The sequence below is a fragment of the Prunus persica genome, chromosome G8 (assembly GCF_000346465.2).
Source record: "Prunus persica cultivar Lovell chromosome G8, Prunus_persica_NCBIv2, whole genome shotgun sequence".
Lineage (NCBI taxonomy): Eukaryota > Viridiplantae > Streptophyta > Magnoliopsida > Rosales > Rosaceae > Prunus > Prunus persica.
Window position 1 is genome coordinate 19,029,539 of NC_034016.1, and position 21,721 is coordinate 19,051,259.

General features: G+C 38.6%; 2 protein-coding genes and 1 long non-coding RNA gene across 7 annotated transcripts in view; 2 read left to right on the forward strand and 1 right to left on the reverse strand.

Moving 5' to 3' along the window:
* On the forward strand, nucleotides 5,293–19,374 carry LOC18768734 (chromatin modification-related protein EAF1 B). Of its 5 annotated transcripts, XM_020569789.1 has the most exons (24): nucleotides 5,293–5,903; nucleotides 7,681–7,882; nucleotides 7,990–8,044; nucleotides 8,125–8,222; nucleotides 8,317–9,763; nucleotides 9,854–9,973; nucleotides 10,081–10,356; nucleotides 11,118–11,309; nucleotides 11,488–11,568; nucleotides 11,890–11,947; nucleotides 12,055–12,563; nucleotides 12,666–12,719; nucleotides 12,943–13,003; nucleotides 13,097–13,293; nucleotides 13,411–13,464; nucleotides 13,562–13,642; nucleotides 13,815–13,952; nucleotides 14,073–14,189; nucleotides 14,866–14,966; nucleotides 15,134–15,340; nucleotides 15,475–15,856; nucleotides 16,642–16,720; nucleotides 16,796–18,492; nucleotides 18,828–19,374. In XM_020569789.1, the coding sequence occupies exons 2-23, from the start codon at nucleotides 7,740–7,742 to the stop codon at nucleotides 18,409–18,411; spliced, it is 6,066 nt and encodes a 2,021-aa protein (XP_020425378.1). In that variant the 5' UTR covers nucleotides 5,293–5,903; nucleotides 7,681–7,739; the 3' UTR covers nucleotides 18,412–18,492; nucleotides 18,828–19,374. The 5 variants fall into 5 exon arrangements, with proteins under 5 accessions (XP_020425378.1, XP_020425376.1, XP_020425374.1 ...); XM_020569787.1 differs by having other exon boundaries at nucleotides 16,699–18,492; XM_020569785.1 differs by having other exon boundaries at nucleotides 5,294–5,903; nucleotides 16,642–18,492.
* On the reverse strand, nucleotides 19,742–21,647 carry LOC18768821 (trihelix transcription factor ASIL1). The gene is made up of 2 exons (XM_020569561.1): nucleotides 20,669–21,647; nucleotides 19,742–20,253 (listed from the first exon to the last, which is right to left on the reverse strand). Exons 1-2 carry the CDS (start codon nucleotides 21,544–21,546, stop codon nucleotides 20,232–20,234), a joined length of 900 nt encoding a protein of 299 aa, XP_020425150.1. The 5' UTR covers nucleotides 21,547–21,647; the 3' UTR covers nucleotides 19,742–20,231.
* LOC109950539 overlaps nucleotides 20,300–21,721 on the forward strand; it is a 1,816-nt gene continuing 394 nt past the window's right edge. Inside the window, exon 1 of the long non-coding RNA XR_002272768.1 lies at nucleotides 20,300–21,706. This is a non-coding gene — a long non-coding RNA (uncharacterized LOC109950539). The remainder of the gene's footprint in view (nucleotides 21,707–21,721) is intronic.

A 21,721-nucleotide genomic window follows, 5' to 3' on the forward strand; every position in this document is an offset into this window, starting at 1 on the left:
CTTCATTTTAAGGAGCTCTGTGCAAATGAGAGATTGTAATTGAACTAACTAACTAACTAGAATTTTGGTACTGTAGCAACGCCTTTAAGCCCATATAGAATTTTGAAACAAGCAACAGAGCTGCACCCATTACAAACAAGAGGCATATTGGCTGAAAACAACAATGGAAGAAAATCTTCCTCAAAATTCATCAATTTAATTTCCTCCAATATTTTCACTCAATATTGAAAATAGTATCAGAATGTAGATTTGGAAATGAACTCTGTGATAGATTTGGAAAAGTAATGAACTATGTAATATGGACATGATACATCTTTTCAACCATCTTTATATATGATTTAATTTTAATTTTCAAGTAAGAAACCATTGAAATGTCACAAAATATTCATTTCCAATGTTGCAAAATAATTGTGATCGTCAAACTGATTGTATTTCATAACAAAAGTATGAGAAAATCCTACAAATACTTTTGCACCTCGCAAGTCCCCATTATATCCTCCTATCTCTTTCCCCATGTGACTTGCATGAGGAAAAAATAGAAAGAAAATGAAGACATGCAACGAGAGCATATAACCTAGAGGTGGGCATCGAAACCGAAAAACAGAGTCGAATATTATTGAAAAAACGGGTCAAAATTGGGTTGACTAAAAAAATTAACAAAAAGTCAACAAAAGTAAAAAAAAAATCAAACAGGACTGGTTTAACCTGATGTGCATCTTAAAAAACTGGTCCACACCAAATTAGACCAGTTGTGCATATATTTTTTGAGAAGGAGAATTCATTCATAAAACCACAGACGTACAAAAAGCGAAATGATACAGTGGCCTCGTTAAAACCTTCATAGGACAACCTCATGGGACAAATCCCAATGGAGGAAAGAGTACCACACACGTCATGGACTAACAGGAGATTCCAATTCAGGTCACTTTGGACCATTACAATAAGAGAACAAGTCAAAACAAAACATAACACAAAGACCTTTGACGAGAACCGCAACTAGAGACCAACACAGTAGACTCACATGAGGGACCGTAGAAGCTCCAAATAGTAAACCCACAGGAGAGGACCGCAGAACATCCCAATTGTCAAAAGAAGCCTTCTATGAGCAAAATCATAGTCCTTTGACACTCATACAAACTGTAAGTCATACCATAGCAGAAACCAGGAGAGAACACGGAGGACGAACACAGAAACAACAGTAAAAAGACCCATGAGAAGTACTCCACTTCAGCTCAGAACCTGACAAAGAAAACCTCCTATGACCAAGCATAGTTCTTCAGTCGATGCAGAATAAAGAAGAGCACCACATCCCAACACCTACCACCATCGTAGCTGCTGCCGCCACCGTTAAAACAGAGACAAAACATCAGCCACCAGGTATTACAACTCTCCCAAGAAGAGACACAATCCAACATCACTACTGTCGCCGCCGCCGAGATAAAGACAATACCAGTCACCTGGAACACTGCAAAAACAACAAAACAAAACAAACAAACAAATAGACATAGATCCAAACAAATCTAGACTATATGGGGAGGGGAAGGGGAGGAGAAGAGGGGATAAGAGGAAAGGAAAATATGCGAGAAAAAGAAGGGGAGATGAGGAGAAGAAGGGGAAGATGGGCGGAGGGGCAGTGGAATCCATACACCTTTCTTTTCTTTCTTTATATTTCTAATTTTCTCTCCTCTTCCTCTCCTATCCTCTCCTCCCTCTCCGACTTCTCTCTTTCTTGTTCTTTTTTCTCTTTTTCTCTTCTATGTGTTTTTTTTAAATAACCTAAATTAAAAATTAAACTGGTTCAAAACCAAAAACCGGTGACACCACACTGGTTTCTCTAGCCATTTTGGCAAACCAAATCAAACTATACCGCACCAGAAAAAAAATTTCAGTTCCAGTTCCAAGGAGAAACATCACCGCATTGCTCCCACTCCTAATAGAACTTATACTCAAAATGCTCAAGGAAGCTGGACAAAAAGCATCCTCTTATCTTAAGTTAAAATTCAGCAAACATTATATTTGGCAAGCAAATCCACACCGTCTGCTACATGCAATGATGCAAATCATAAAACTCTCAATTATATACCAGTAACGATAACGCCTCGGTTCTTCATCCTTGTCTTCTATCATTGCATCATTCATCGCATCAATCTTTTCTTTGGTCCCCTGCATTGATTCATAAAAGTGCACGAACCTTACCAGAAGAAAAATAAGAACAGAATTTTCAGAAGCTACACTGCGAGTGGTTTCTGTATGAACCATTCCCATGGGAAACAAACCAAAATGGCATGCAACATTATGCAAAAAGATATGGAGACACTAACCTGAAAATAGAAATCCATTTAATTATCCACAGCCGGCGAAAGCAATGGTTTATTGGAGAAGAATGCTTCGAAATTCCCTGCTACTAGTTCACACAAAGTCGTGAAACATTTGTTAGACAGAGCTTATCTGCTTGTTCAAATCCAAACTCTGTAACGGGTGTGGAGAAGGAGTCTTAGTCTGTGTGGACTTCTTCAGTTGTAATCTGATTTGCTTATCTGCTGTGCTGATACATTTGTTTTGCTAATATAAATAGCTGTTCCATCGTGTTGATGAAGATAAGCTCATCAAACTATTCTTGACAATCACACCCTCTCTTCCCAATGCTGACAAGACTTTCTTGTTGATCATGTGGTGGGTTTCAGCAGTCAATGCACAACAAATGACAAGAGCATCACTGTTAGCTGCAAGCTCACATATATCAAAATAGAAAGGGTATGAAACGTATGACTTTGCCTTCCTTGAGTTGTAGATGTTGCAGCCAAAGGCCTCAAGTCTTTTGGCAACTTCTAAGCCAATGTTTCCCAATCTGACAATCCCAACTCGCTTGCCTCCTATCTGGCATTTCCAATCATCAAAACCACGGTAAATTGATTTAAAGAGAAGAAGATTTCAATCATTTCGTAGTTCAATATTCCTTCGACAAACTTGAATGTATTACATAATTATTAAGTTGTGAAGAACTGTTAATAAAACCCTATCATAGTATGTTTAGAAAAGCCTACTTTCTTCAGAACAACATGAAGTTATTGGCAGCAAAACAGTCATAAACTTTGTGAAATGGTTGCAGGTATCAGCTATAGAGTCATACTTGTAAGCAAGAAATATTGCAGTGGCTGGTGAAATTGAAGAAAACGTATGCAGAACTTTCATGGTGAAATTGAAAACTACATTATGATACAGAAAAACTAGCACAAATTGCAATTAAGATCATGCAATAAGAAAGTTTCAAAGCTAGAGAGAAACATAACAAGAATGAGACTGGAGCTCTGTGCAAATCTTTGATTAAGTTTAGAAATCGTAGATGGTATGGGAATAAAGATAAGTTAAAATTCTCTTTTATACTGAGAAGCAAGAAAATGAGAGAACGTAACTGAACTAACTAACTAGCTAGCTAGATATAGAGTGAGAGTTGGCGCCAAACGTTTGATACTGTAGCATTGCCTTTAAGCCAAGACAAACTTTTGAAACAACAAAGTTGCACCAATTACAAACAAGAGGCATATTGGCCGATAAAATATTGTCAAGTGGTGTCACTCCTATTGAGCATATCAAATTCTAATGATGGTGGGGCCGATAACTTGAAATTAATAAGTGTTGACAAATGTGGTTTAGATTCTAATTCTATGGAAATTATGGAAATTACGAAAATTATCATTTCAATATTTGGTAAGTGCATTTTTGGAAATGCAATACTTGAGTCGTGGGTATGAACTTTTCAAGGGAGAATTTCATGGACCACATTCCCCAATGTTCTCAAACATGGAAATGAACATCTTCCATTACCATTTTGTGAGACTATACATGAGACAGTGATATTTCATGGACCACATTCCCCAATGTTCCCAAATATGAAAATGAACATCTCCCATTTCCGTTTTATGAGATTATACATGAGAGGTTCATCCTTAAGAAATTCATTCCGCACACCAAAACGGTCTCTTCGGGGTTTAAGAAATGTATTGGTACAAATAACAGTAAGCTATGGTGTAATTTGAGCGTCTCTGCATTTTGAAAGATCATTCACGAAATAGCTGATGATGTTGACATACAAATCATGATCTTTGATGTGATCCATTCAAGACACAATGATTTGTTTTGTAATATACGAGGTGAAGTAGATAAGAGAAAAGACAAGCATGAATCTATTTTAACTATAAACCTCTTGTATTTTACGAGTACCAACAACATTGGGGATGAGCGATTCAAGTGCAAGAGTAGTGTTGTGAACCTACTGCATCTATAAACCTTTTTGTATATGTTTTTTTTTATAAATATAATACATAATATAAACTATTAACGTCCTAACTAACTGACCTAATTTACGTTTGTCTCTTGCATCTTTTATTAATTAAGTACGATATGTTTAAACACCATAATTAAGTAAGATAAGTTTGTTCGTTAATTACGACTACATTAGAGGAAAGTTATAGTAACTGAGCTGCTATGTTATGCTAATTTGGGACAGATTTATTGAGTTTTAATTTTAGCATATATATGCATGCCATGCCATGGCATTTAATAGGCTGAAAGTTCTAATCACGCATTTAAGATAAATATGTAAAACAATAAGTATTATTAAAATAATCAAATAACGTGGCAAAACAATTTTCTACTTCTATTGATAATAAATGAGATTCAAAGTGATTATAGGTTATTTATGTAATAAATAGTCAATTAAGATGTAAATATTTAAGGACAAAAAGAAAATAAGACTCTATGTCCAACAAAAATGTCTATAACAGGATAAATTACTAAAAGTTATTAGTTCATGTAGAGAGGCAAGTACAATATAACACACCAAGAATCTAAAATAATCAAAAAATAAGGCAAAACAAGATTCAAAGTGATTCCAAGTTACTTATGAATAAAAATAAAAACAAGATAGTCAACGAAAATTCAATTTATCTATCTAACTTTTGTTTTTAAATATATATGTAAAGCAAAAGGCTAAAATAGTGATAACATTCAAAATACTAGAAAATGCCTAGAATTAATCTAAACATTATTAATTAAATAAATGATAAATTCACATTTTTTCATATAAAAAAATTAAAATTAAAAATAAAATAAGATAATAAGTCATATTTTTATGGAACAAAATTATCAATTATCTTTCTTAATTCTTAAAAAGAAAAAATAAAAAATTGGCACACTCGTGACTACGGGACTAGTTTTGAACAAAGTTACAAAGACATAGGAAGTAACTAGTCATTGTATTCAACATATGTAGGAGATCAAAATGGATCTAATAACAAGAGATGAAAATAAATGAAATCAAAAGGGTCAGGTATTTTTTGGGTGGTAAAAAAAGAAGAAAAAGATTTCATGTTCTTAATTTTGGCAAGTAAAAATGTTTTGATATCCCCCTTTGGCCTGTTTCTTCTTCCTCATCGAACCCCAATCGAAGCAAAAAGCTTAGACAAAAATAAGTAATAAGACTCGAGAAAATTAAAAGCACGTAATAATAAAAAGCCCAAAATGGACGTCCAATTTCTCTAAGCCCTCTTCTTTGTTCGTCTTCTTCCCCATGCGCACAGCCCACTATTCGCAGAGGTCGCATAGTCCCCAACACACCCCCAACAACGAAACATCAAACCGAAACCTAATAGAGGAAAATCCAAATACCAGTACACAGAAATCAGACACAGAGAGATAGAGAGAGAGAGTTTCATAGCGAGTCTAAGCAACCATTTCATGGCTGACATTTGGAGCGAGGTGTTGTGTTCTAGGGCAAACTCGGCTTTGTTTCAATTCTGAGCGTGTGCGCTGTTCAAAACCCTAGGAGAGAGAAATTAGGCGAAATTGAAGTCCTCACTGTCGTGCCCTAGCTCTCAATTTTGCTACCCTGTCCCCAATTTCAGGTATTTTTGTTGCTCTGTTGGTATTAGGTTTTTGCCCATGGAAACCCTAGAATTTTGAAATTAGGCATTCAGTTAGGGTTGAATGGAATTAGGGTTTCGTTCGTTGGGCAATTTGTGTGGAGTTGTCTTTCGTGTGTGATTGTGTAATGCATTGTGATTGAATGCTCGCGGTTTATAAGGTAAGTTTTGCTCTCTATGCCCTTATGGTATTGGCGTGGGATTAAGAGCCAGAATTTGACGTTCCACACGGGGGATTGATTATGTTGTTTCTTTGAGTAGTATGTTAGTGGTTTTGAAACTGTAGTGGATATGTGTGAGGGTGCCCATGTGAGAATTCGAAGGAGATCATTGGGCAAGCCTCTTGCATGCAATTGTTGCTCTTAGTCATAGCATTATTAGTGCCAAATCATATATATTACAGTATCTTCGAGTAATGACTTACCATATTTTGGTCATCGCTTACCACATTTTTCCTTTTCTGTTCTTAGCTACGTGAACTAGGTTTCATTTTTCAATTAGTGCTTGGTTTCGACCGGAAGATATGCCACTAATGCAGTGTGTATTTGTATTTTGAGGTTCACAATAGTTCAGTAATGTAGCTCCTTATATTTATTGCCTTTAAATTCCCTTTCGTTTTTTAGCGTCTCACAGACTCCTTAAAGATTGAAAACTGTGCAGCACCATAATTTTTAATAGTGAACTACAAATCATTGATAAATTTTTTGTGGAAAATAGTTTTCTGAAAGATGGGGGAATAATGAGTTTATGATGGTGCTGAATTCACCCCTTTTATTTATTTATATGTGATTGCTATATTAGTTTACATTTTCTGTTTTAAAATTGGACAGGTACAACAAGTTCATTTTCCTATTTTCAAATTCTTCTTTAAATACTTATAATTTTTCTTTCCTCCTTCAACCTGTTGATATCTGGGAGGAACGGAACTATGGATAGATTTGATATAAGAATGCAACTGCATTATGTTGTGCATATTTCATATGTACTTTAGCGGGTTATCTTAGTAAATTGTAAGTTTGTCATTTGGGCTCTATAGGTGTTCAATAATGTACCTATCTTTGTATTTGTCTGTGTGAGTTGTGATATTGAGCATGGTGCTAATGCAAATCATGCTATACCTGTTTCTGCATTTGTTTAGAAGAACATCATAATTTGAGACTGGTCAAATGCTTTTGTTTTGCTCTATAAGAGAAAACCGTTGTAGTACAAATCGTAGTAGTGAAGTGACAATTAAGCTTCGCCTCAAATATTTAGGTAATTTCCATTCATGTTTAATATGATTAGGTCCAACTCTTAAGTCAGGCATGTGAAATCAGTGTGTGCTTGTGTTGGATGGTTGAGCGAATGGGGATTGTTTATTTCTAAAATAGCCGATGTCATTTGTCATCTGATATAGTATATATATATATATATATATATTTTTTTTTTTTTCTTCTGCCGATTCTAATATATTATGTTCACATCTTATGTCCAAATGTATCATTTTGCTGCTTGTGTTGACATTTTTGGTATGTTTAAAAACACTGTTTCTTGAGGGACTTATCATTTGTGTAACTAGTTAATTGACATTCATGCTATTTGATTCAGTGAAATGGGGACATATTCTCCTCATTTTCTTAAGATACAGCATTTAAAATTTAGTGAACTGATATATTTTTTAACTTATTACTTGTGTGTAAGGTTATTATCCTTCTTTTAAGTTAAAAAACTACTTTCAATTCTCTATTCTTATATGACTTTTTGATACCTGTTCTTTCAGTGAGTTTTAAAGACTTTGGATTAGATGGGAGATTAAAGATTGCGGGCATTAAGGTCGGAATGCATGGATGTAGCTCAGGATCTGCTCTCCTAGTAAATGCAGAGGTTGATTCCATGGGTGGAGTGGTTGACGGCGGAATTGGTATTGGTTTGAAAACCTCTCCGCGCCGAGCAGCAATCGAGAAGGCTCAAGCAGAACTTAGGTATGATTTCTCATTTGTGTTTACCCCTCATCCCTTCCAACTTCTACTTTTGGATGTTTTCCCTGTCTACATGAGGTATATAATTAACTGTTATTTGCTGATAACAGACAGGAGTATGATGTGCGGGAGGAAAGAAGAAGGGAGCTAGAGTTTCTCGAGAAAGTATGGAAATTTGATCTCGTGGTGGCTATTTATTTTTTGACTGCTTTATGTAGTGATTATCGCAATGCTCTTACTTTCAGGGTGGCAATCCTTTGGACTTCAAACTTGGAAATGGAGCTTCTGTTAGTGTCCAGTCTACTTCACTCACTGATCAGCATCCCGAACAGTTTGTGACCAGGTAGTCTTTATTTTTATATAATTACATGATTTTTCAATTAACCGACTTAAATCTCTTTATTTTTTCTTTTTCTTATATCATGGCATGATCTCAGTGAAGCAAAAGGTAGTTTTGCATTGACTGCATCACCGCGTGGGGACTCTGTTGAAAGTAGTGGTCGACCAGAGGTTCCTACACTTTGTGAACCCAATAGTGCTGATAATCTCTTACTATTTGATGGTGACAATGAAGTGCCTGATGGGGAAAGGAATTCTATGCATCTTAGTAGAAGGAACAACATTGGTCCATCGGAACAGTCGTCCCAGATGGATGGGACTCAAAATGCCAAGGAATCTGAAGACTCTGCTATATTCCGTCCTTATGCTCGAAGGAACAGGTCCAGACCAAATCGTGATGGTACTCGATCAAATTCAATGGATATACAGGGTCGTGGTGGTCAGGGATCTTCTTTACCTGCTCGTGGGTTGTCAAAGGATCCTAAGAGGCTGATATCTGAAACAAACAACCAAAAGGACCAACCTCCTGTCGCTAGCCTAAAGTCTGCGAGTTCAAATGGTGATATCGCTCCCAAGATTGTAAGTTGTGATAATCAGTTCGATATGGAATTGGAGGGGGTCCAGGCCCTTGAAATAGTTACTGGTCCAACGAAAGATAGTTCTGAAAGCAAATTGGATGTTACAACTCCTAAAAGTTTGAGAGAGAGCGAACACAGTCAACCATGTCAGGTTGATTCTCAGGAAGAGCCCATTGACGTTTGTGGGAGACCAGATGTTGTTGAAGAAAGGGAACCACTAGTATCATCTGTTCTTGAAGGTCCTTGTGCAGCTACAACAAAGACTGAAAATGAAATCAGTTCTGCGCAGGTGAATGGGTTTAGCAATTCAAATAGAGAGAGTAAAATTGAACCAAATGAAGTTCACGTTAGCAGTGCAGCCTTAGGCACAAAGGGTTTAGATTCAGAGTCTTCTTGCACCCAAACTAGTGTAGGATTAGATGTAAATAATGATAGTGACATATGTACTACTACAAGGAACACTGATAATGGAAATATTATCGAATCATCAGATGTTGATGGGGCACAAAATCTAGCTGCTGGTGAAATGGTACAAGAAGGTAATGAAACCAAAGCTGTTGACAGTGGTTGTATTGTTAATGATCACCAGGCTTCTGTTTGTCAAAACCACTCTGGCAATGGTGAAGTCAAAGTTGAGGAAGATATGAGTGAAAGTAGACCTGAGTTGCATAATGAAGCTAAGCTTCATTCAAACATTGAGGGAGAACAACCGAGTGACCATACAATATCAGGAACTGACAAGAAAGTGGATGATGTGTTGGATAATAGTTCCAAAATCAACAAAGAGAACTCTTGCACTGGCATATCTCAGGGTCCTCAGGACTTATCTATGTGTGAGGTTCCTGAGACTGTTTTGTCAGGGAGAGATACAGCTGCAGGTTCTGACTGTCAAACTCCAGGAGTTCACTTGAAAGTGATAGACAAGGCACATGAAGATTCTATACTGGAAGAGGCTCGGATTATAGAGGTTATTTCTCTCTTCCCCTGCGATTTATGATGTCTAATTTTACAAACTTTGAGGGAGCATCTTACTTACTCCATCAAATGTAATAACCAGGCTAAGCATAAGAGGATTGCTGAATTAGCTGTTCGTTCTCTACCCTCGGAGAATCGCCGAAAGTCTCAGTGGGATTTTGTTCTCGAGGAAATGGCGTGGTTGGCAAATGATTTTGCACAGGCATGATATTATGATTATGCCCATATAGTTGAAGCTAACTAGTATTAACTATATCAATATTTTTAAAGTTCCCTAAACATTTTTGTTCAATTATTATGTGTTTATAGGAGCGTCTTTGGAAGCTAACTGCTGCTTCTCAAATATGTCATCGTGTTGCTTCTACTTCTGGGTTGAGAATGGAAAAGCAGCATCAACATTGGGTGCTAAAGAAAGTGGCTCATGACTTGGCAAGGGCTGTCAAGCAATTTTGGCATTCAGCTGAGACCCTTTTGAATGGTGACGATTCAAGTTCTTGTAAAAAAAACTGCAACTCCGATTCGGTTGGATCAATGAGTATTGATAGCCACGAAGCTTCTAAAGCCAAGGATGGAGAATCTAATATGGTGCTGATCATTTATCTGGACCTATTTTTTTAATGGTCTTTACTTCTGGTCAATTTAGTGCCTAGAAATCCTATGCTATTTAAATGGTTTGTTTCCCCTTATCTTTAGCATACGATAAGTGTTTAACTATGGGTCCATGTCTACTAATCTAATGAACTTTTCTCGTTGATAGACAGCTTTGTTAGTTACTTTTCTCGTTGAACTCTTAGATGTTTACTTAGTTATAAACTAATCAGCTATAACCACAGAGAGGGCAATAAAATGTGAGCAGAGAGAGTAAGTTTATGCCATTAAAAGAATAATCTGTCACCTTAAGCATGGATCTGGTTATTTTCTCCCCCATGGTCAAAGTTATTTTGAACTTGCTGAACCTTTATTGTTCCTAGTTTTTCTGTGGATAGGGGTGGATCAAAGTTCAGAAGTGTATTAAAGCTCTTGATGAATAATTCTCTTTTTTCAATATGCCTAGTGCCCTTAATAATGATTGGAGTTATACTGGGTTTATAGTTCCAAAAGAGGTTGCAAGATGCTTTGGTATCCTCTTGGAGAAAAAAAAATACTCACATGGATGTTTGAAGTTGAGTAATGTAACATTGCTTCATCTGTCTGAGGTGGGAATGGGTCCTCCAAATGTTGAAAATGTTGTTCATGACTCTAATTTGTATGTCACTGATATTGTACTTATAGACCAGAAGTTTTGAAAGTTTTTGTCCTACCTGCATGTGCCATATGTTGTTGATCTAAATAATGGTCATTGGCAGGAGCCAAACAAAGATTTGGAGCCGCAATATTCCCGAAAAGATCTTGCACTATCTATGCAGGGATACGCAGTGAGATTTTTAAAGTATAACAACTCTCGGGTTCCTCTTCTTCAAGCACATGCACCTGCTACTCCTGAGAGAATGTCTGATTTAGGGATTACAGAAATGTCATGGGAGGATCACCTTACAGAGGTGTGATTAAGTTCTTTATGGTCTTTTTTGTTGAGTGAAGCTATCAATCTTGACATTGTCACGCATCTCTCCATCTACTTTTCCTTCTCTCTCTCTCTAGGGCAAACTAAAGTCTTTTTATATGTTAGTCATGGATTTGTGTGGGTCATTTGTTAAAAATGAGTTTATGCTTTGGCAGGAAAATCTCTTCTATGCAGTTCCCTCTGGCGCGATGGAAACCTACAGAAAATCAATTGAATCTCATTTGGTTCAGTTTGAGGTAAATGCAATGCCCATCAGTGTAACTAACATAGGTGCTTCCTGTTTCTGGTTTCACAAAGGAATTATTACATTTAAAAGGAGAATGATGGGGAATAAAATGTTCAGTGTGAATAAGTTGTCACCTGTCTATAACAGTACATCCAACTGTTTCAGTTATTATAGGAATGAAACTCATGTTTATATTTGGTATGATGTATGGTGTTATGATTATTGATTTGTGTTTTTTGTGGAACGTTGCTTACATTATTGATTTGGTAATTGTTTGAATTATTTTCTTTTTTTGGTTATCATTGCTGATTTAGTGACCTAAAAATTTCAGAGAAGTGGCAGTAGCATGCAAGAGGAGGTTGATACATCTATGTATGATGCTGGAGCAGGTACAAGCTTAGACTATTTTGATATAATTATCAGTAACTTGAGTTTATGTTTGTTTTTATTTTCTTAGCAAATCCTGTGCTCATTAAATTTACATTTTAAATCTCAGAGTTTAGTTTTCAAGAGCCTGCATATGATGAGGATGAAGGAGAAACGAGCACCTATTATTTGCCTGGAGCATTTGAAGGTAGCAAGTCCTCAATATCTAACCAGAAGAAGCGACAGAAGTTGAAGTTATATGCTTCTAGGTCGTATGAAGCAGGTGCCGATTTGCCTTTTGCGCAATGCACATCTGCAACTCAACAGATGGGGAAAAGGCCTGCTAGTCTCAACGTTGGTTCAATTCCAACAAAACGCACGCGCACTGCTTCCAGGCAGAGGGTCGTTGGTCCATTTGGTGGTGGAGCTACTGGGAGTAATGTTCAGGCCCAGATGAAGACAGATGCTTCAAGTGGAGATACTAATTCTTTTCAGGATGATCAGAGTACTTTGCATGGCGGATCTCAATTCCAGAAAAGTGTGGAGGTTGAGTCTGCTGGGGACTTTGAGAAACAGTTGCCCTATGACTATGCAGAAACATCAATGAAACCTAAAAAGAAGAAGAAGGCAAAACATCTGGTACATAAGATATTCATATTTCAACTGGATAATAATATGGAAGGTCTTTAGTTCTTTTACATTAATCACTGGTTAAGTTGCTTGTATTCTTTATGGTTGCAGGGTTCTACATATGATCAAGGATGGCAGCTGGATTCTGCTATTCTTAATGAACAGGTATTTAGTAAAGTTGTTAGATATGATATGGGTCTGCTATTCTTAATAATTTTTTTTTTAATCTTTATTTAAAAGTTATTTTCATTGTGTTTTCTATTCTATGTAAGCTTGGTCTACAATTTTTTTAGTCTGAATGTCATTCTCTCTCAGTTAAGTGTTGCATTGCATTCTATGAATTATATTCTAAAGTTGCAAGCAAATAACTGATGGTCCCTTAAATTAGCAGAGGGATCATTCGAAAAAGAGATTGGAGAGTCATCATTTTGAATCGAACGGAACAATCGGTAACTCTCTCCAGTGTGACATTTGTTTTAGCATTTGATTTGAGAATGCACTTGCTGTTCTTCTCATTTTCATTTTGAACTGTGTTTCTATAGGTTTATATGGGCAACATATTGCCAAGAAGCCGAAGATATTAAAACAATCTTTGGATAATACTTATGACAGTATTACTCCAATGGCTGGGTCCATTCCTTCACCTGTAGCATCCCAAATGAGTAATATGTCCAATACCAGTAAATTTATTAAGTTGATTGGTGGTCGAGACAGGGGACGGAAAACTAAATCACTAAAGGTACTCTTTGGTGGTACCCTGTTTGACAGTGTGCTAACACTTGACCCCCCCGTGTTGTGCTGTTTTTATTTTACCATGTCCACTTATACCGTCAATGTGCATTTAAACTTTTTGCAGATGTCTGTTGGGCAGGCAGGTTCTGCAGGTCCATGGTCCCTATTTGAAGATCAGGTTAATATGTTATTGATTTCTTTCTCAAAGTTTTCTTTCTTCCATTGATATAGAGGTACCAATAATTACCCAAAATTTACTGTTTTTGTTACCTTAGGCACTTGTTGTTCTTGTACATGATATGGGCCCAAATTGGGAATTTATAAGTGATGCCATCAACAGTACTCTGCAGTTAAAGGTTAGTATAATTGTTGGAGCACCTTCGTATGCTTATTGTCTATTGTGAGGATGATCTATGTGCGTTTCAAGACAGTCTCATGCACTTCTATAAATTAAACTTTGCTTTTGAAGTGTTGGTTTTCGTAGTCTTATGTATTGAGTGTTGCTCTCGTTGACTTTGTATCGTGCAGTTTATTTTTCGCCAGCCTAAAGAATGCAAGGAGCGTCACAAAATATTAATGGATATGAATGCTGGTGATGGGGCTGATAGTGCTGAAGATTCAGGATCTTCTCAGCCTTATCCATCTACAATACCGGGCATTCCCAAGGCAAGAGTGTGTTCTTTAAAGTACAAGTTTACCTCATATTTGTTCATGTTCAGCATGATAAACCTACATATATCAGTTTAATCTTACTTTTGTTTGCTGGCGTTTCTGCATGTCATGCAGGGCAGTGCCAGACAATTATTTGAACGCTTGAAAACCCCAATGGAAGAGGAGACTCTGAAATCTCATTTTGAGAAAATAATTAAGATTGGTCAGAAGCATCATTATCGGAGGAGTCAGGTTTGTGAAAATTAAGTATAGATTTGTTGAATATGTGCAGATCCTATTGCAGTGGCTCGATTTTGGGTCAATATTGCTATCAGTGTCTCTGTAGCTTGCCCATCCTTACGATCAGAAATATTCTACCTTTCCACAAAGGCAAAATCTTTTTACAGTAATTAATGTTGGAATCTTCCACTATTTGTTACAGCATGATTGCATTGATTTTTTTTTTCTGTGTCTTTGCCATATAAGATTTTATGGTTGGATGATATGCTACATTTGAGATGATAATCCTTTTAGTTTCTGTGCTCTGACCTGGCAGTTCTTGATATTGTCATCCTGTAGAACTAACTGTTTTTATCCATAGGCTTAGGTTGGTAAGATTGAGCAGTATTGTAGCTTCTTAAACTAATACATGATGATAGAATGTTGTCAATTTCCTGTTAATGATCTGAGTTTGAACAAAATAGATTTCTCAACCCAACTCAAAATATTTGTGAGTAACAGGCTTAGTTGGGTTCAGTTGAAACTTGAAATAAAGTATTGTTTAGATGTTGAGGAGAATGCACACTACATGATTGAGACCCGGAAGCAGTTTAAGTACACCATTTTTTCTCTTATATGTTGCTATATGTATACTCGAACTCCTTCCTGAATCCTAACAATAATTCTTTGTGATTGTGTATTTGTGAAGAACGATAACCAGGATCCGAAACAAATAACAACAGTCCACAATTCTCATGTTATTGCCCTCTCCCAAATCTGTCCAAATAACCTGAATGGAGGTCTTCTAACGTAAGTTCTGGTTCTCGGATTTGATAGTACTTTCTGCTATTTAATCAAGTCATTGTTGATTATTTGTTCATGTCAGTATGTTATCATGTCTTTCTTCATTTTCTTGCTCGTATGCTTATTTCTCTTCTGTGACTGTAATATAAGTATTTGGGTTTTTATCTGTGAAGCCCCCTTGATCTATGTGATGCCCCTTCATCAAGCTCAGATGTTCTTGGGTATCAAGGTTCTCATGCTAGTGGTCTAGCAATGTCAAATCAGAGCGCTATAGGGTCATTACTTCCTTCTGGGGCAAATGCCTCACTACAGGGATCTTCTGGTGTGGTTCTTGGCAGCAACTTGTCCTCACCGTCTGGCCCACCTAGTGCCAATGTCAGGTAGTGTCTGTTTGGGGTTGAGTTTGTTATTGTGACCTTGATTTACATTTTTCGTTTATAAGATTGATCTTACGTGCTTTTGTTTTATTTTTTATTTTTATGGCTCCTATGGTTTCTCATTATTCATGGTACAGGGAGGGTAGATACAGTGGTCCAAGAGCATCATCTTTACCAGTTGATGAGCAGCAAAGAATGCAACACTACAATCAAATGTTGTCTAGTAGAAACATTCAGCAGTCCAGCTTGTCTGTACCTGGAGCTCTTGCGGGAACTGATCGTGGAGTTCGTATGGTACCTGGTGCAAATGGTATGGGCATGATGTGTGGGATGAATAGAGGCATGCCGATGTCAAGGCCAGGGTTTCAGGGAATGGCTTCCTCATCTATGCTGAATTCTGGGAGTATGCTTTCATCCAGTATGGTGGGGATACCAAGCCCTGTAAATATGCATTCTGGAGCTGGTTCTGGTCAGGGAAACTTGATGCTAAGACCTCGCGATGCTTTGCATATGATGCGGGTGAGTTATTGACATTTAGTGTGTTGCTATGTGCACTGGCTATAGATTGCAAAGATAATATCAAATGGTTCTTAGCCTATGATGCCTTCCTCCTCTAGGATCAAAGTTTTGCAGGTTGAGATAAAAATGTACCGAAGTTGCAAGATGTTCATTTATAAAATCTGATTATTTTGTTCTATTTTTTCCTGCCACTTTGGGAGTGTGAAGTTGAAGAAGGAAAGATCACATATTCCAAATTGCATAATGTCAACCATGTTTGTTACTTTTATCTGATTGTTTTTTTTATTCCCACCACTTTAGGGGTGGTAAGAGGAGGAAGAAAGGGGGAAGAAAGGGGTAGGTTTGTCTTTTGGGTTTTCAATGTTGGTTACTTTCAGTTTGTTGGTTTTCTGCCTCATCTTTTGTTTGTAACAAAATGCGTCCTGAAGTCTGAAATTGTCACATGTGTACATTTGATTTACTTATGTTTAATGACCTGCTGGGTAGTGGATCCCAACTAGAACATAAGTTTGTTTCATGGATTAAAAGTTCAAATCTTAGCCCTCGCCCTCTCTAAGCTTGTGTTGGCAGGTTTCCACACTAAATTGATTTTGTTACTTTTATTTAGTGTTCCTCTTGATTTTAAAATAATCTCTTTCCATTTTACTGCTTTTCTAGATTGCCATTCTCGGCGGACACTTGATTTTATTGCTACATTTTCCCCCCAAGTAGTTTCTGTGTTCTGCTTGTAATTGTCCTGTTCTACCAAGGCTTTATGTTTGTTTGACTGAGTTTTTCTGTCATAGCCTGGGCATAATCCGGAGCATCAAAGGCAACTTATGGTTCCAGAGCTTCCGATGCAGGTTACACAAGGGAATGGCCAAGGTATTGCTCCATTCAATGGGTTGAGTTCTGGTTTTCCTAATCAGACAACTCCACCATCTGTTCAAACATATCCAGGTCATGCCCAGCAGCAACATCAGGTATCCCAACAACAGTCTCATGCACTCAGTAGTCCTCATCACTCTCATCTTCAAGGCCCCAATCATGGTACGGGGCAGCAGCAGCAGCAAGCCTATGCCATCCGTATTGCAAAAGAAAGGCAGCTGCAGCAACAACGATACTTGCAACAACAGCAGCAGCAGCAGCAGCAGCAGCAACATCAGCAGCAGTTTGCTGCATCTAATTCCTTGGTGTCACATGTCCAGACACAGCCCCAACTTCCTATTTCATCAACTTTGCAAAATAATTCCCAAATTCAGTCGCAAACTTCACCTCACCCAGTATCTCTGTCCCCTATGACACCATCTTCCCCGATGACTCCCATATCATCCCAGCACCAGCAGAAACATCACCTGCCGCTGCATGGGCTTAGCCGGAATCCTGGTGCAGTTGGGATGACCAATCAGTTGGGGAAGCAACGACAAAGACAACCCCAGCAGCACCATCTTCAACAATCTGGTAGGCACCACCCTCAACAGCGGCAACTTGCCCAGTCTCAGCAGCAGGCTAAACTTTCAAAGGGAATGGGAAGAGGGAATTCAATGTTGCATCAGAACCTCTCCATTGATCCTGCGAACCTCTCCATTGATCCTTCTCATCTGAATGGGCTTCCAATGCCTCCAGGAAGCCAAGCTCTTGATAAAGGAGACCAGATCATGCAGTTGATGCAAGGTCAAGGTGCATATTCCGGGTCCGGCTTGAATCCAGTAACATCGAAGCCATTGGTCCCTCAATCACCAAACCATTCTCAGTTGCCGCAAAAGTTACTTTCTAGCCCACCTACTCCTTCATCAAAGCAACTCCAGCAAATGCCTTCTCATTCTGATAACAGCACTCAAGGCCAGGTTCCACCAGTTCCCTCCGGTAATACAATATCGGCTTCACATCAAGCTGTCTCCCCATCAATTAAGGGTTCCAACCAGCAGCAGCTGCAGTCGCAGCAACAGGCACAACAACAGAAGCAAGCTAATCAGACTCAGCCTTATGTTCAGAGAGTGCTCCAGCAGAATCGTCAAGTAAATTTAGAGATTCCAAACAAGTCTCAAAATGATCTAGCTCAGGTTGATGAGCAACCTGTCAATGGCACTTCACAGGTGGGTGTGAGCATGGCAATTCCTCAGTCCAGTATTGATTCATCTAATATAGTACCAGTTCCTTCTGCCATTACTCCTCAGTGGAAATCATCAGAACCAGTGTATGATTCTAACATGTCAAATTCAACCACTCAAGTGGGTCCGATTGGGAGCCCACAACTAACAAATTCATCTGGGAATGAGCCTGTGCCACCTATCAGTCAAGGGTTAGGCCCTAGACAGTTATCTGGTAGCTTGCCCTCTCATGGGCATAATGTTGGAGCACAGTGGCAGCAACAGCAGCAGCAGATACTGCAACAGTCTCCTTCGCTGCCATCCCCATCCCAACAGCATCATCAGCAACAAGAACAGCAGCAGCAGGAACAACAGTCACCCCAACATCAATTGCCTCTGCAACAGCAGTCTCAACAGCAAATGCAGCATCTGCAAGCAGGGCAAGGAAGTTTGTATATGATGACTGGCAATTCAAAACCAGAATGAATGATTCTAAGGAATTGAGCAGCCGCAGCAACTGGTCCTGCCAGGGTTGGATCCGCATACCCTTGGTACAGTGGTGTACAGGTGGTTACTATTTAATTTCATATTGTATATCCATAGTATTAGCCTCATATTCATGAAAGAAGAAATTGATTGCTTTTCCCCTTTTCAAATCAATTCTTAAAAGCTTTTGTACCCCTTTTTTGGTTGTTTTCTCATTGTATTTCTTCATAGTAAGATTCAACTTTGAATTCACTGTTGCAGAGTATTATTGCATGGGTGCTAAACTGCCATTTCATATTTTGTGTTGTCTAATATATATATATATATATATATATATATATATATTTGTGGGATTTAAAGGAGTGATGTATTTCAATCTAAAAGGTATCTGATTCTAGGTTTGGGGTTTGGTGCAGATGAAGCTGATTATTCCGTAAGGGCATTAACAGGAAGAGCTGGTCATGGTATTTGCAGGTTTGTTAAAAATTTAGCTGAACTAGTGAAGTGATGTTGCAAAGGCATTTTCCTTTTGTTTTTGGAAAAATCTTGTAAATTACCACTGGTCTAGAGCTCTGGGAAGATAGAGACTGATATAGAGGTACGTGTACAGAGGTCTCTTATCTTTCCTTTTCCTAGTACCTGTTTCTTTTAATTTTTTTCCCTTATTTTTTTTTTTTTGTTTATTTTCCTTGGTCTCCCTGCAAATTTGTGGAGGGTGACCCAATTTCTTTTTGCCCCAGTAGATTAGCGCATGTATTAGTACCCTTTCAGATTAAGGGGGTTGCAATCATTTTTATGGGCAAAAGCCTTTTGCAAATCTTGTGAATATTTAGATGTCTGATGTAATACATTGGTCAATGGGATTAGAAAATATCAATCATCTGTGACTGCCATGTGCTACCTGGAATTACCGTAACTTGTAACGGTTCTCAGTCTTATAATGCAACGAGTCTTGATAGCTCATCCATATCTGATGTTTTTATAAAGGCGGAAGCATCTGCAACGCCAATTATTTTCTGTTTTGAACTTAGTACTGGAAACTCCGCCTGAAAAAGAAAATACAGTCGGGACTGGGAGCGCCATTATATCTCATGTTTGATTTCAGTTACAGACTTTCAGTGTTGATGCCAGTTCTTGTTAGACTCATTCCTTGGAGATCTGTATATATGTTTGCGAGAATACTCGTAAGTAGATAATGTTTTCCTTTATTTTTGGAGCCATCGATAGGCCGTCGCATGAGGCATTGAAGAGGGTATCTTTTGCGCATACTGACCAAGAACATTTACAGACAGCCTGCTATTTGTTTGGTAGCATTTAAAGATAAGAAACAGAAGAGGAGCTTTGGGGTCCAAATTCTAAGTCATAATTTTACTCTTATCAGCCAAGCCTTTTTGGTTAAAAATGGAAATATGTAGTTTTGAAAAATTAAAAAGTACAATCTTTCACCATCCTCATTATCTTGGACACAGCCCATAGGCTAGTCACTGTTTCAAATCTCAATTATAAGAAAGCCGGAAGGTAAACAGCACAAGTCTCTGATATGTTCTTTCACTTCATAACCATAGTTTTCTTAGAATTCAGAGAGCCCTTGGTCCGGGTCCCACAGCGGAGAGGGAGGGATATGTCTAAAAGAAGCAACATGAAATCTTTAACAAACCTTTAAGGAGACAGATTCACATGCATTGTGAGAGCCATGGCCAATAAATGTGCTAAGAATAACCAAGCAAGTGCTTCTTTGGTTTGACCAATGTCCAAGTACATAGGCTAAAAGATTGCATCACATCGACTCTTTGGGCAGGGATCTTTAACAAGCAAGCATATTATGATAGTTGAGAAGGGCAACTAGTAAGAAGAAAGGCAAATAGTTAGATTGGTCAAGCAACCAAGAACATCAGCAAACCAGAAGCTACTTAGAGCAAAACTAAGCATAACAACTAGAATATTAAACTTAAGGCTGAATTTGAAGCTACTCATTCCCAAGGATTCTGATCAAAGCATGAAAATTTATTAGCTATGCTAGGAAAACTACCACTAGAACTAGAATAATAACAATTGCACATAAATGGGATTGAATCCCTCAACAAATTAGACCCAGAACTGTTGTACAAATTCTGGGTTTCAACTGTCAACTATACAAATCCAATGGAACAACAACACAGCTAAAAGATCATAATTTTACAACAAAAAATAAAGATTGAACCTTCAAAACAGATTAACTTGATAATGAGCAACAAATCATCATGATTAGCTACTCAACTTGTTGGTAGAAGAGCCAAAGGCCTTGTCAATGGAGTCAACAATCTTTTGCTGGGATTGCAGAATCATATCAATCCTCCTCTTCTCCATCTCCAATCTACGTCTCTCTGTTTCCTTCATGAACTCCATCCTCGTGTTCTCAACCCCAATGAACCTTTTCGCAAAAGCCCTAATTTCGTCTGCTAATTCCACAGCCATCTCTCCCCCCATCTGGGGCGGCTCCACCACATAGCCATTGTAGCCACCGCCACCGTCCACCGCGTCTCTCGATCTCTTGGCTGCGGCTGTGTCCTGCCAAAACGAGGCTTGTCCTCCAGAAAACCTATTCACAATCGTGGGCCTCCGTAGTATGTAATCAATACTCCGCACCTTACTGGAATTCTCCTCATCATCATCCTCACCGTCAACATCAACGCCATGACGATCATGACGCTGCTCTTCTTCTTCTTCTTCTTCTTCTGGCTGACATGGCATCACAGCCATGGGTCTGGAGGAGATGGGCATGGGACCGCGCTCCAAGCTCTCCATGAGCTCGAAGAAGGGCCAACGCGACCTCGACCCGGGCCGGAGGCGCTTCTTCAGTGTACGGTGCCGTTGCCGGAGCTTCTCCATCTTATGACGGCACTGAGTGGCGGTCTTGGACTGCTCGGCGTGCTCGTAGCCGCATCGAGCTGCCACCGTCACCGCCACCTCCTCCCATTGACTCGACTTGAGCGGACCTCTTCTCAGCTTGTACCACTTTTCCTGGTAGGCCCGGATCATCTGCACCGTCTCTTCGTGCGTCCATGGCAGAGGCTGGGCCTTCTTGGTGGAGACTGGCGAGGCAGGGACCGAGGCCGAGGCTGAGGCCGTGGGCGAGGGCGGGGGTGGTGTGGACATTGTTCTGATGTCTAGGGTTAGGGATTTGGAATTTTAGGGTTAGGGTTTGATTGGAATTTGGGGTTTTTGTGTTGAGTTTTGTGGAGGTGGTGGTGGCGGTGACGGTGGTGGTTATGGTTGAGAGAGGGTTGATTTTGGGTGGGGGCCTTTTAAGTTTAGGGTCATGCTAGGGAGA

Coding starts and splice junctions, on each gene's coding strand:
- LOC18768734 (XM_020569785.1), top strand. CDS start 7,740: ATGCATGGATGTAGCTCAGGATCTGCTCTCCTAGTAAATGCAGAGGTT. Junction 9,764..9,853: donor AAGAGGCTCGGATTATAGAG/GTTATTTCTCTC, acceptor TGTAATAACCAG/GCTAAGCATAAGAGGATTGC. Junction 13,004..13,096: donor TGAATCGAACGGAACAATCG/GTAACTCTCTCC, acceptor GTGTTTCTATAG/GTTTATATGGGCAACATATT.
- LOC18768821 (XM_020569561.1), bottom strand. CDS start 21,546: ATGTCCACACCACCCCCGCCCTCGCCCACGGCCTCAGCCTCGGCCTCG. Junction 20,254..20,668: donor TTTGGCTCTTCTACCAACAA/GTTGAGTAGCTA, acceptor TCTTCTTACTAG/TTGCCCTTCTCAACTATCAT.